General features: G+C 39.0%; 1 protein-coding gene across 7 annotated transcripts; it reads right to left on the bottom strand.

Moving 5' to 3' along the window:
* Position 1: 1 nt before the first annotated feature.
* Positions 2-13,324, bottom strand: CENPU (centromere protein U). Of its 7 annotated transcripts, XM_052779837.1 has the most exons (12): positions 13,276-13,324; positions 12,754-12,825; positions 11,048-11,165; positions 9,457-9,574; positions 8,513-8,603; positions 7,323-7,395; positions 6,138-6,255; positions 5,071-5,149; positions 4,042-4,089; positions 2,606-2,667; positions 1,180-1,336; positions 2-452 (listed from the first exon to the last, which is right to left on the bottom strand). In XM_052779837.1, the coding sequence occupies exons 2-12, from the start codon at positions 12,802-12,804 to the stop codon at positions 315-317; spliced, it is 1,053 nt and encodes a 350-aa protein (XP_052635797.1). In that variant the 5' UTR covers positions 12,805-12,825; positions 13,276-13,324; the 3' UTR covers positions 2-314. The 7 variants fall into 7 exon arrangements, with proteins under 7 accessions (XP_052635797.1, XP_052635802.1, XP_052635800.1 ...); XM_052779842.1 differs by lacking the exon at positions 13,276-13,324 and having other exon boundaries at positions 7,323-7,368; positions 9,469-9,574; positions 12,754-13,118; XM_052779840.1 differs by lacking the exon at positions 13,276-13,324 and having other exon boundaries at positions 7,323-7,392; positions 9,469-9,574; positions 12,754-13,118.
* Positions 13,325-14,258: the final 934 nt, after the last annotated feature.

The following is a 14,258-nucleotide window of genomic DNA, read 5'->3' on the forward strand; positions in this document are numbered from 1 at the left end:
CAAAGTCTATGTATTCTCTTTTAAAAGTATATATTGCTTATCACTTTAGCAGCCTAAGATTAAAACCCAACACTGTTAACAGAGCACAGAAGTTTTACTACTTTAACTGGAATTGCTATTTCATTAATTTCGCTGACATTCTGAATAAGTTCTCACACAGACTATTTGACAATAGAAAGATACAATCTCTGATTAAGTCACTGACAACTTTTAAACACTGAAGCAAAATAGAGCAACAATGATAAAACAAGCTTTAAGCACTGACCATTCTAATAATTGTTCCTAACAAATGTCAAAAAGTCTGTTAAAAACACTTAATGCTTCTCTGATAACTTCCCTCTTTGTACAGCCAGAGCCTCTTCCAGTTTCTTATTAATATTCTGGAAGTGTCTTTCTGCTCCTAGAATTCTCCGTGACTCCACCAGAAGAGCAGGGAGGCTGGAAGTTCCATACTGTTGTTAAAGAAATAAAATTACAAGGCAACATTTTTAACTCTTGGAAAAATTACTTACTTACTTACATATCTGTTTTTATTTTTGCTCTATCTGAAATGGTGCAACGTGATTTTTAAAAGCAAAGAACAGCCAACATTAGAGAGTCTTCTGAAATGGTAGGATTTCTCTTACACGTGGCAGGCATGGAGCATTGTCAACAGAAAATACCACACCAGGTCGTGAGCCGTGGTGAAAGGGGAAGGAGTTCTACAACTACATGAGAAGTTACTCTGGTCATGAAATACAAGCACTGTTCTTAGCATTAAATACCTTAAAGAACAGACATGTAAGTACCAGAGCTTCCTCTACCTTTGAACAATAACAACAAAAGAAATCGATTACTTGTTTCTCACTGTTAAACTTTCTTCAATTTCTATAAAAAATGTTAGACCTGAGGACAACTGTTAGGCTTCTATGTCATTTGAATTCCTGGACATAGACAGCAAGGTAGCAGAATCCTCTCTGAAATACTTTATTTTCTAACATGAAATGAAAAAAATAAGTGAGATACTACAGTACAGTTACAGCAATGATTCTCAAGTTGCTCCCACAAAGGCAATTAACAAAATACTGCTATTTAATATAAGTTAAACATTAACAGAAATGCCCATCAGTCCAGGAAAGAAAGAAGGGCAAGGGGGCTGATCCAGAACAGTTCAGAAACACATGCAAAATATATACTTACTACCAATGTTTCTTTTGGGTTTTCTTCTCTATAATCCAAACAGTCTTGCTGTAGCTGCTTTAAATCAGTAAGTAATTCAGTTGCTTGCCTCAAGGAAGATTTCCTTTCCTGTATCTCAGCATATTCTTTTTGTAGTTGTATGAGTTGTGGTTCAGCTCTGAAAAAGATCAAGGCTTTGATGACTGTAGCTGCATATTTATTTCATAAGTAACTATGAACATATTTCCTCTGAAGAAGACTTAAGGGAAAGGTTGGTCAGAAATACAAAACATAGATTAGTATAACATACTGTTTAATTAGAACAACTAGCTTATTATTTAAACAGGAGCATGGGTCCAAATCCACAAAAAAAACCCCAAACTTTTTTCCACATCTCTCTTTTCAGTCTGACAATATGGCCACTCTCTCTTAAGTACCTAAGTTTTTCAAGGGAAGTTTAAGTACTTGGCATTCTGCTTCTGCACACACCTGCTTGCAGGGTAAGGTGTTCAGTGCTTATGCTGAGCATGCTCAGGATCTACAACGCTTCTGCCTAAGTAAACTGGAGGGCTCAATCCATTAAAATAGCACTCCAAAAACTAACACCAACAGCCATTTTCATTTAACGGTGTTGCAGCAAAAAAGCTTTCTGAAGATGATCAAAGGACTAAACCACAACAAATAAAAAATGTAAAGACAGCTTTCAATCTGTGAGGGGGTTCAAACCCATATTGAGGGATGCCTTTGATTAGTTCTTTGAGTGAAGTTCGTCCGTAGTACTACAAAGAAAACAAGACTCATGGCCACAAAGAAAGGGCTTCTAATCTGCTTTTGTGGATCCAAGCCCATGGTTCCCTACAGTGTTAACTTCCAGCGTGTATGTTATATGCAGCTTCAGTATAAAGCCTGTCACTAGTAACCAGCTGGATTTGGGGAAGTCTAATGGTTCTTCCAAAGAACATAATTTCTGTGTTGTGTAGCTAAATGATACTTAAGATTAATGCCAAGTTAGGGAAGGGGAACTGTGGCCACATGAGATGGAAGCAAACCATGTACTCAGAGGCATCCCTGCCAAACTGCAGAGGTGAAATACATTCTCCCACCTCAAAACCAAAAAAGGCCTCTCTATTACCTCTGTAAATTTACGATTCACTGCCTTTGCAATTCCAATTGTAACATTAGTGTTTTGCTTATGAACATATGGTCTGAAATACCACCCCAGTAACTAGTTAGCTAAGAGAACTTGCAAGAATGTCTACATAGGCAACTGAAATATGGAAAGGAGAGGTTATCCTGAGCTTTTGTAAAAACAGAAAGCAATACAGAACAGAAGCAGAGTTTCATCAAAATAAAATGAAAACAAAAAAAGTTATTTTCACTTCTGAGTTACAAAATACCAGACTCCTTACATTCTTCAGGCTATTATTGTGCATCATTAGAAACATACCCAATTAGCTCTTCTCTGAGTTGCAACAGTTGCTGCCTTTTCTTTTTGATGTCTGTTATTACCTGAAACAAATAGTGAGGAAAGTCTTTGAAATGGTTTCTGTAACTTCAAAGGCAAACAACTCAAATTTCATTGGCTTTTTTTAGTTTGAGGTTTTATGCTTCTGATTCTGGGTGTGGAAGATTCCAAGACACCAGACCTTTATAAACTGCCATATTTTACATTTGTATTTTGAACACTTTAAAGCTCTTTAAAATGTCAAACTCTCATCTCCATCCAAAATTTCTCTTAAGGAACAGTGGATTTACAAGCATACAGAAGGAGTTTATGACATTTTGAACTCAAACATGACCAACTCTAGCAGGTTTTTGTTTGTTTTAAAAATGCAGACTAATACGAATGTATGTTCAGTATGATTGCCGTAACTAAGGAACTAAGCATAATTAAGCTTTCTTTAATAAAACATCCAATTAAAAAAAACCCAAACTCATAATAAATTTAAATTTAGCAACTACAAATCTGATTTTAAACAAATGTGTAAGAGGCAAAATAAGGATAACTCTGAGTGGCTGTGAATGCTAGATGTGTATTAAAATTTTCATTTTACGTGCAGAGTAACTTACCATATCACCTCAAATTAACAAGACTTTAGCACATTAATTGCTACCTCCCAGAATAAGCTTTCTGTTGACTTTACTTGTTAAAAGCTATTTTGTCATCAAAAAAAGTCTGCGGAAGACGTTAATCTGGGCAGAAAGCCTCTGGGAGACAGTGCCTAACCTGCTCTTAAATATCTGTACTGTAGGGCATTCACTTCTCTCCTGATGAAACCACTGCAGTGTTTTTCTGCTCTTACAGTAGTTCCTTCTCCTGTCAGCATTCCCTTGTTGCATTTTCAGTCAATTACTACTCACTCTGAATGAACAGAGGAACTGCGTTCCTCTGAACAAAAGTTTTGCATATAGTTAGGGAATGCAGCTCCCTCAGACTTCTGTCCTTTAAACTAAGCAATCCAATTCTATCCTCACAGGTCACCATCTTTGCTGCTCTCCTAGATTCTGTGTCATTATGTTTCTTGAAGGTTAGCTCTCAATACTTAATTGGCTCTCCAGAGGCCTCACCAGTGCTCATTGAAAAAAAAAAAAAAAAAAAAAAAAAGAGTAATTCACATGCATAGATACCTACACATCCTAATGTGCATTCCTTTTTTTTTTTTTATACCAGTATAGCAGTATACGTATGGAGTTCGCAATCCATCATATTTACTCAGATGTTTTCCAGAAAACCTCTGGTAGTTCCCTACCCTCTATTTGTGCAGTTGATTCTGTAACACAATACACTTTTTTGTGAATTATTTTATTTCTTCTAGTCAACTTCTTGAAATTTCAATGCCCACCTCTGTATGCTGTACAATCTAGTGATATATATGTATTTACCTTAGCATTTTTTTTCTTCATATTCTTTAATTCCTGGACTTCCACTATCTACAGAGGAAAAGAAGAATTACAGATTGACTATGGATCTTGATTTCATCTCTATCCTCCTAAAAGCATGGTTGCAAGAATTACTTTGGAATAACATAAAAAGCTATTTAAAAAAACCCAAACAACACTGCTTCAAAGGAAGATTACAAGTGTATCAGTTGCATATCAAGTCTTTCCTCATACCAGAGGAAGACTGTTGCACAAAATTAGTCATCTTGCACCAGTTAGGGCAAGTAATACTCCTTGTACCAATTAGGGTAATACTACCTAGCTTAATTTTTCTGTAACTTTATATAAAATGTATAGATCTAGTCATTTTAAAACTTGCTCATTCTAATGAATCAATTAGAACTATAGTTTTAGTACTTATCCATTGTACTTATCACAACCCCTACAAAGTTCTGAGTTTATTTCACTCATTGTAATTAGTGAGAAGAAATCTTAGTCTTCCAAGCTAATAAGCTTTTTACAGTTAGGTTCAAACTGTTAATCAAAAAAGGATGATTTTCCCTGAACTATTTTAGAGGCCTTAGTCAAGCCTCTACACAAGAGTCACTGAGACACAGTATAAAGATTAAACCATCCACCTTTTAAAACTCTAGTCCATGAGCTTTTAAAACAGTTTGACGTAACTGTTTGCTCATTCAAATTATGCAGCTCTCCAGTTTTACCACATAATGCTTTAGATATGACAAACACTTCAGGATTATTAGATGCTTCCCTATTCTCAAGAGCTGACAATTTTGCAACGTACTTGTATGACAGCAGTGTTATGTCTAAAGGCAATTCCCATGAAAGCCAGCACAGAAGCAGCTTTTATCCTGACAAGATATTTTTATCCTGACAAGAGATTAGAAAATTTGAAGTATCGTAAAATAAACGTGTAAAGGACAATATAAAACCATAGGCATTTTGACTGCAATGTAATATGCAGCTCTATAATCACTACCACAAAATTGATTTTATTTATGGTGTACTTACCAGATCAGTGATTTGGTCCTTGAAAGCAGAACAGAAGCCATTGATAGCTTTTCTGCAAATGTTCGATTCTATGCTTTGCCTGGAGAAGTCAGAGGGACAAAACACAACTCATTTGGTTTAGTGTCGTGGTTTAACCCCAGCCAGCAACTAAGCACCACACAGCCGCTCACTCGCTTCCGCCCTAGCCAGTGGGATGGGGGAGAAAATCGGGAAAAGAAGTAAAACTCGTGGGTTGAGAGAAGAATGGTTTAATAGAACAGAAAAGAAGAAACTAAATATGATAATGATAACACTAATAAAATGACAACAGTAATAATGAAAGGATTGGAATGTACAAATGATGCGCAGTGCAATTGCTCACCACCCGCCGACCGACACCCAGCGAGTCCCCAAGCGGCAATTCCCCGCCCCCACTCCCCAGTTCCTAAACTAGACATGACGTCCCATGGTATGGAATACACCGTTGGCCATTTTGGGTCAGCTGTCCTGGCTGTGTCCTGTGCCAACTTCTTGTGCCCCTCCACCTTTCTCGCTGGCTGGGCATGAGAAGCTGAAAAATCCTTGACTTTAGTCTAAACACTACTGAGCAACAACTGAAAACATCAGTGTTACCAACATTCTTCGCATACTGAACTCAAAACATAGCACTGTACCAGCTACTAGGAAGAGAGTTAACTCTATCCCAGCTGAAACCAGGACATTTAGTAAAGGAGAAATCTCATCCAAAACCATTCCTTTCAGTAATGAATAAAACCCAATCTTAAGCAGCTAGTAGCACAGGCAACTGCAGATCTTTCACATACTAGCAATAGCTTAATTGCTACCTTGAAAAACATCAGCTGAGATGTGTTGTTCTTATGTTTGGAAAAATACCAAATCCCTGGAGACCACCTCAAGATCACATGTGAAAAAAATATTTGTATCACAGAAACCTAATAATCATTAAAATAACATCAGAATGTAACCATGCAATACTGCATTCCCTAAAGGGCAGCCCATTAGCAAAAACGCAGGTAATTTGTTTTTAAAACTTCGATTATTCAGCCATAGGAAAGCAGAATATTTACCTGTAATTTGCTGCTATCTTCTCAAATTCAGCCAGAACAACATCCAGTTCTGTAACATCTCTAGGAGATCTCTTCAGCTCTTTGGGACACCAAACCTGTACAGAACATGGGCTATCCACTGAAACAACAGAATAAAGATAAGCATTGCAGAATTCAGGTACACGTTCTAAAATAATAGAGAAGTTATTGTGCCCACCATTAAAGTAACCATCTAAAAGTTATGAATACTTTAATATGAAACTTGAGAAGAGGGATATATGAATTCTTTCATCTGTCTTTGGCTGAGCAACTATGATACATTTATCTGGGAACACTTTAGAATTTGGATGATCAATCATATACAACTTCTTATTCTTCATCATCTCAAGCAAGTCCAGGAGCACGTTAGTGCACTAACTGATAAACTACACAGTCTACTGTAGATGTAGCTGTTTGTGCTGTAAAAACTATTAGCCTGAGTTTGGGCAACCTGCATTACTCAAAGAATCATGAGTTGTTATATTTGTATACATTTTGTATTAATACCATATATGCTTCAAAAGAAAACTATATACAAATATGTTTCTTTAAACTTTGTAACAGTATTATTAACTAATTCCACAAAAAGTTAACCCATGTTTCTTCACACACTCCCAAATGTAAATCTAGTACTTGAATGTGACGGGGTACCGTTCAAAGGAAGCAAGATGACACCCGAGAAACAGTTTCGCTCTACCAAAAAACGCTACTGTCTTGAAGCTCCCTATCTCAAAGGTCTTTATACTAACAGCTGTGCCTATGCCATAAGTCAGGGGCACTCCAAGTTTGGCCCCACAGCTGATGCTCCAGGCTTCCAGACCAAGGGATGTACTGAAGTGTCTCACAACTCCGTACCCATGGATCCAGGCTTCCCTCCAAAGGGAACCAGGCTGCGTGCAAGGGATAATGCACACTTATGCTTTATGCCTCCAGGGGAGTAATAGGCAAGTCCAGGGATGGAAACCACGGGGATCAGAGCTCTGCAGCACACCAGCCCCTCAATTTAACCATTGCTAACGAGTGTCTATACCAAAACTGAAACTAAAACCTTCCATTTCTAGAAGCGGTATGTTGCTACATACCAGAAACGAAAACCACCAAGTTATGGAAAAGCACTCATCTTGAATGAGGAAAAGCTATATGGGAGTTTTGAAAAGTCTACTTTACCAGAAGGATCTGATGTGTTCTCCTCTGAAGGCCGCTTATTTTTCACCTGGAATCGAGCAGTATTCAGAGCCTTCTGTGATATAAAAAGCAGATTAACTTCCAAAAAAATCCCTAGGTTTACTCATTTAAAATTCTGAGAGGTGGCAAGTAGGCAGAATGCAGGAAAGCATTTCCTGATTGAAATGTCAGTATCATTTACTTAGGCCTACTTCACCAGAATCACAGCACAGCGATCACGCTGCTGAGGGACAGCAGCTGCCTGACCGCACTGACCAACAGACTTGTCAGCCACTGGCCATGCAGCAGGAGTAGAACTATTTTAAGGGGCATACAGACTCTCAGTTCAGCATAGTCATTGCCCAGTATTAACACTTCTCTGATAAGCAGCGCCTGCTCACCTTCCTTTTCACCCACGTTCTGTCCCAATTCTTTCTCTACTTTGACTAGTTTGTGACACCAACAGCACTTCTACAAGAGTGCTGCATACATGCAGTTTACTGATGAAAGACGTAACACTCTGTATTGAATTTTACGCCATTTTCAACAATTTCAATAAATTTTAATATGTAAAAAAACTTTTATGCAAACTACTGCGTAGCTTCTTTTATCATAGGCCTACTTTCTCAAGTCTGCAGATAGTTAAATTCCTCTGTATGCCTGGAAGCTACGTGGGCCAAAAGCATTTTACACTAATTGTGGTCTCAGTGTGGAAAAACACTCATTCAAAACCAAGTGGTTTTTGTTCAGTTCTAATATATATTCAAAATTAACTTCAGCAATAAAAACTCAATTCTCTCATAAATATGTTTTACTTCAGTACTGAACAAGTACAAAGGATTTATATTCCATTTAGTATGCCGTTCTTTAAGAACATATATTCCAAAGATATGAGGAAGATATTTGAAAAAAGAAAAGAACATATTCCCAAATGACCAAGAGAATGGGCCATAGGATCCAGGAACACCTGGCTGTTGTATTCCCTGTTGACATGATGACTACAGCTTTAAGCATTTCACTTGGCCATCTCACAGGAATACTCTGAGGATTAATGACTTCGGATACAATTAAGTACTAAGGCCATACTAAAAAACAAATGAAAGGTCTTCCTCTCCCCCTCCTCTAATGCAGACATGGCATGAAGTAAGTTAAAATTAAATTGACTGATAATACTTATGCAACTTTTTCTGTACCACATTCTCCTTAAGGGGTTCATCTTCAGGATCAGCTGCGTTGGATTTCTGAACATCACCACCAGACATTTTTGAGCGACGCGTTTTTTTACTAGGAAAAGAAAAAACATCCACACGTAAACCCACTACACACTGAGAAAGAATGATCTTCAACCATATACACAACAAAATCTTGTGTTTTGGGGAACATTTTGTACTGCTATGTCATTTAGTTTGCGTTTCCTAAATAGACTACATAAAAAGTTGCAAATGGTATATAAAGGGAACAGAATCTTTATCCCTCAACAGCAAGCCTCACGACAATTTAGAATTCCATTACTAACTGACCACCGGGATAGCCATGCTGTATTGAGCAGAAACTTCGAAACAGAGACAAAATTATTATTGAGGATATTTTAGCAGGAACGGAGAAGGCTTTCTTGGTGGGGGGCAGGGTTGGAAATAAAAAAACCAAAAAAAATACATACTCTCATACAAGCCCTATTATTGTCTTACTATTTTATTCAACTAAGAACTATTTCAGATTTAAACCAAATTTAACAAATGAGAAGCATACTAAAATTTGCATTAAAAGATTTAAAAAATAATTTTCTTTGTTACATATAATCTAACTGGCTTCTACCTATTTTTCAATTTTTCCACCTTTTAACTTTAGACACCAGCATTTAGAGAACTAATTAAAACCTCTCAGAGGTATTTTAAAATGCTTTAATATACAAAAAATACAGTAAGTACTTAAATCCATGTTCCTCTTACAGAAGGCAGACTCTTATTTATTCTCCCATTTCTTTTCTACATTCCTCAACCTTACTCTTTCGGTTTCTCATCTGGGAAATTTTAAGTTAAAGCATCTGTTTAATAAGCGACTAGGGAAACCTGACAAACAGAACATTTTTCCCATTTAATCTAAAAATCTAAAGATTAAATTAAATGCTGGCAATTACTTTTTTCCAGACCTTCCTTCTGTATTTTTCCGTTGCAGTGCTGAAACATGACGAAGTGACTCGTCTTGTGAACGTTCCTCTCCATAAGCATCCACAGCAGTACTGTGCAAAGGGTGATCTAAAAAGAACAGAAAATAAGCTTTATGAAAATTGTTCCCATCTGTTCAGGCAAAGAGCGTGGACACGCTAGCAGTGCCTGCCATTAAACATTTAGTTAGAGCATTTGTGGTTTGCTCACTAATACAAAGAAAGTCTTGTTAAAAGTATTATTTGACGATTAGGAAAAATATATATGTAGTGAAAAGCTTCATAGTTTCTATGCTCATCCACCTGCTATTTCTTTACAAACCAAAACCAAAGGTGCAGGAAAGCTCAGCATGTACATATGGCATATAGCAAGCAAAACATTTTGTACAGTTTATGTAAAGTCTCTCTTTGCTATAGCATACATCAATCTTCTATACATTTAACAACTACTTTCTAAATTTTATCTTTTTTTTTTTTTAATATGGATTTTTAGCTGCTTTATTGGATGCTATAAGAAGGCAGTTACAACTGCTACAGAATGTTTGTAAATGTAGAATTCTTTAAGGTAGCTACCAAACTAAATAGAACTCTGAGAACTTTACAGTTTTAGTATGCCTTCCATAGTATAGATTTCTTTTTTCAAGCACACTGCCAGAAAAATTTAGTGTTAGCTTACATTAGTGTTAGTGGGCATCCTTTTTACAGTTTTAATACATACCACAGAACTGAGGAAAAGAAGAGCTTTTAATTTTCCAGCCTTTCCCACATGACAATCCTTTTGCTATATTGTTCTTTATAGCTCATTTTCAATGCTTTTTCTAGTAGTTGCATGTATATTTCCATAATTTTCTTAGATTAGTAACTATTATAGGTGAGAAACAGCCCTTAGCATTTTCTCTACAACTTCTAATTACACAGTTTTTCAAATATTTTTCTTACTAGCATTGACATATAAGAGCTACATATATTTAATAACAGAGGACTTCACACAGGGGCACCTATTCAGTCTAAATTGATTCTCTTCCACTATACTGAGAGACCTCATTACACAAGTCCCATACAGAGCATGAAAGTGGCTTTAATGCCTCACCAAAAATAGTATGTTTTTGTGATGTTACTTTTTTAAAGTAACATTTGAAAGTGGCAGAACAACATCCCTGTGAACGTCTAAGTTTGCTGCCATGAATACTCTTACAATAGCAAAAATTTCACTTCATAATTTGTGACTTAATAGAGAATAACTTATGATATTGAACTTTCATTTTAAAATGTAAATTCTTACACAACTGCAATGTTATATTGTGTGAAATTCTACCATTCAGACTATAAAAGTTGAATAGCCAGTATTTTTCCATTAACTTCTACTTGCACATATTACAACATAATTCTCGTTACTTCCTAAATGACAGAAAATAACACCACTCTCAAAAAAACCTGTCTCTCCTGCTCCTAACTTTCTCTGGCAAAGAAACAATACCTTTTCCTAGGTAAGCATTGGACTATTTTGCCCATATGGTTCGTTCATGAAAATCAAACATTAAATGACATTCCAGTTAATACTAACCAAATGAATCGTCAAGCTCCTCAAGTTGACTTGGTTCCGCTACCTTCAATATCCTTGAGACATCCGGTTCCTCAAGTGGAAGTAATTTGCAATGAGAACGGGACTTGGCTGTGTGTTCCTGGATGGGTATGAAATTAATAGCTAGTTCATCCAGCTCTTTGAGTGTAAAACAGATCAAATATAGCAATGACTTTCAAGAATGTTTGACTAGAAATACATTTAACCAGGATCATATTGACTACTGAGCTATGACACGAAGTATTTGAAGCATGTGTTTTTTCTTTATGCTATAGGTATTTTCCCTAAGAGAAGCGATAGCATAAACCTGATATATTCTGCTATTTGATACTGTACTGTAGTGTGAGCTTTGTCTTATTTCATAAAAGTTAAGTGTATAAGCTTAGAAATCTTATAACAGTCTAATATCTGGTTTCTACGATCTGTGGCCTTTTTCTTTTCAGGCATTAAAATATTTCTTCTTTCATCTCTATATTACATAAATTTCCATCCTTGTCCAATGTAATTATTTTCATTTTAAAAAACTGAAAAGCTGCAGTGTAACTTCTTATAAAAAGAGGAATTTATAAATAAAATATTACACAAACACTTCTGTAAAGCAGAAGGGTAGAGGAGAATGGCACTAGTTTGTGAAATATCTGTAAATGTGTCATTCACACCATAAGTGTGGGAGTGAATTTCCTCACTAATTTGTGTGTGTGCATGGAGAGGGAATTATAATGAGGAGACACCGACTTCCTGAGCTTTTAATTTTACCAGTGCTTAGCAGTGCCTCAAGTTTCGTTATGGTACCAAATATAGACACATCAACTATTTCCCCTTCAAGCTATTCTCTTTAATTTTACAAAACTATTTTCAAACTTTTGCCTGTTTGAAAGTCAATAGCCCATCTTGCCTGATGATGTACTTACTTCTTGTCCTGGTTTCAGCTGGAATAGTTAATCGTCTTCCTAGTAGCTGGTATAGTGCTATGTTTTTGAGTTAGGTATGAGAAGAATGTTGATAACACTGATGTTTTCAGTTGTTGCTAAGCAGTGTTTAGTCTGAAGTCAAGGATTTTTCAGCTTCTCATGCCCAGCCAACAAGAAGGCTGGAGGGGCACAAGAAGTTGGGACGGAACACAGCCAGGACCAGCTGACCCAAAGTGGCCAAAGGGGTATTCCATACCATGAGATGACACATCTAGTATATAAACTGGGGGGGAGTGGGGGTGGGGGGATCACCGCTCAGGGACTAACTGGGTGTCGGTCAGCTGGTGGTGAGCAATTGCACTGCGCGTCATTTGTACATTCCAATCCTTTCATTAGTACTATTGTCGTTTTATTAGTGTTATCATTATCATATTTAGTTTCTTCTTTTCTGTTCTATTAAACCATTCTTCTCTCAACCCACGAGTTTTACTTCTTTTCCCGATTTTCTCCCCCATCCCACTGGCTAGGGGGGAAGCGAGTGAGCGGCTGTGTGGTGCTTAGTTGCTGGCTGGGGTTAAACCACGACACTCGTAAAAGAAAGAAAGAAAAAAAGAAGAAAAAAAAAAGAAAAACTTGCACGCCCCAAACCTGCACCAGCAGGGACTGCACAGCACAGTTCCCAGCAAAGCCCCCCCGTTAATACCTGCACATCCACCTCCAGAGCCAATACCACAAAAGCACAGTCAACTAACAAAACGTTATAATTCTGTAACTTACCTTTAATTTATTTCCGGAGTGGTTTCTCTTCATTTTCTTCTTTGAGGACATTCCACTGTTCAGTATGTGCTGCTAAATACACAACTGAGGATTAAGTTACTGACAAACCGTCCCCGACGCAAATCTACTCTCTCTGTGTCAACACCCGGGAGAGAGCAGGAAATCTTCGTTAGTTCAGTGTGCGACGCGTTAACTCACGGTAGAAGCAGTAAAACTCACTGCATGAGACCAGCCCGACGCCTGGCGCAGCACGCGAAAGTTAGCAACACGACATACGTATTAAAAAGATAAAGCTAGGCCGGGCGCGACGCCATTTACACCGTTACTTTTGCTTCATTGCCGGCGTTTCTCCCCTGCAGGAGGCCCCAAGGGCGGCCCGGCCCAGCCTGCGGCGGGTCCCGCCGCCTCCGGGAGGAGAGAAGGCGGCCGGCGGACCCCGCCGCTCTCCCTGCCCTGCCCCGCCCGGCGCCAGGTCCCGGCGGACACCGGCTCCCCTCGGCCCGAGCCACTCCGGGGACCCACCCGCCGGCAGCCGCACCGCCTTCCCGCCGCGATTCAAACCGGCCGCCCGGCAGGCGGGAAGGGGAGGCGCGACGAGCCGGCGCAGCGCCGGAAGGGGAACCGGCAGGGGAACCGGCAGGGCGGCGGAGGCCCAGCGGCCGCCGCCACAGGCCCGCGCCGACCCCGAGCGCAGGCGCCCGCCCACCCGCCAGGCGGGGTCGGCGGCAGCGCCGCTGAGGCGAGGGGCCGAGCTGCGGCCTAGGCGGGAAGGCGGGAGCGAAGAGCGGGGGGGGCGCGGGAACCACCCCAAAACCCAAACCAACAACCGGCCGTGGTTTCTTCTGTACCCCCCCCCCCACACACACCCAGCCCGATGACACGAACTGATGCTGCGCGTGGGTGGCACTGCATGAACAGGCCAAGATAGTGACAACAAAAATGTAGGATGCAGATGGAAAACTTGTGTAATTCTGTTATCTCTGGCATGTAGTGACTTAGCAATTTAATTGCTAACAGAACGTTTAGCTATTTGTCAAGTCTTACTAGGCTGTTCTTCCAAAGATCACCAGCTGCCCCCCTTTGTCCAACCAAATAAGTTAAAACACAGTGAAACACCACTTTAGGATTAACAAGTGGCGAGTTCTCTTCATGCTTCTAACATGCTAGCAGTAGCACCCAGCCCCACCGAGCAGCCCCTAAGCCCAAGGTTACAGGCAGTAGTACAGACGATGTACAGCACAGCTTTGTTTCTGTAGTGATAAATGGCTCTTCCAGAAAGCTTTTGTTGGTAGGACGTGCTAAGACCATAAACCTTAGACCCAGCTCTCACCCATCTCCATTAGGAGAGGTGTGGTGACACTTGGCCTTTCCAAGCAGCATACGCACGTATTTGAATGTGGTACTGGATAAGTGACAAAAATTTGGATTTCCTTCAGTAGGGAAGGTGTATACAAGTGAACATAGAAATTACTCAAAGGAGAAAGCCTACCATGGCTACGGATAGA

This window comes from Harpia harpyja, chromosome 2 (genome assembly GCF_026419915.1).
Source record: "Harpia harpyja isolate bHarHar1 chromosome 2, bHarHar1 primary haplotype, whole genome shotgun sequence".
In the NCBI taxonomy this organism is placed as follows: Eukaryota; Metazoa; Chordata; class Aves; order Accipitriformes; family Accipitridae; genus Harpia; species Harpia harpyja.

Excerpts from the sequence above, each read along its gene's own strand:
- CENPU (XM_052779837.1), bottom strand. The coding sequence starts at position 12,804 with ATGTCCTCAAAGAAGAAAATGAAGAGAAACCACTCCGGAAATAAATTA. Across the intron at positions 9,575-11,047 it reads GGAGCTTGACGATTCATTTG|ATCACCCTTTGCACAGTACT; the intron begins GTTAGTATTAAC and ends TGTTCTTTTTAG. Across the intron at positions 7,396-8,512 it reads AACCCCTTAAGGAGAATGTG|AAGGCTCTGAATACTGCTCG; the intron begins GTACAGAAAAAG and ends TTTATATCACAG.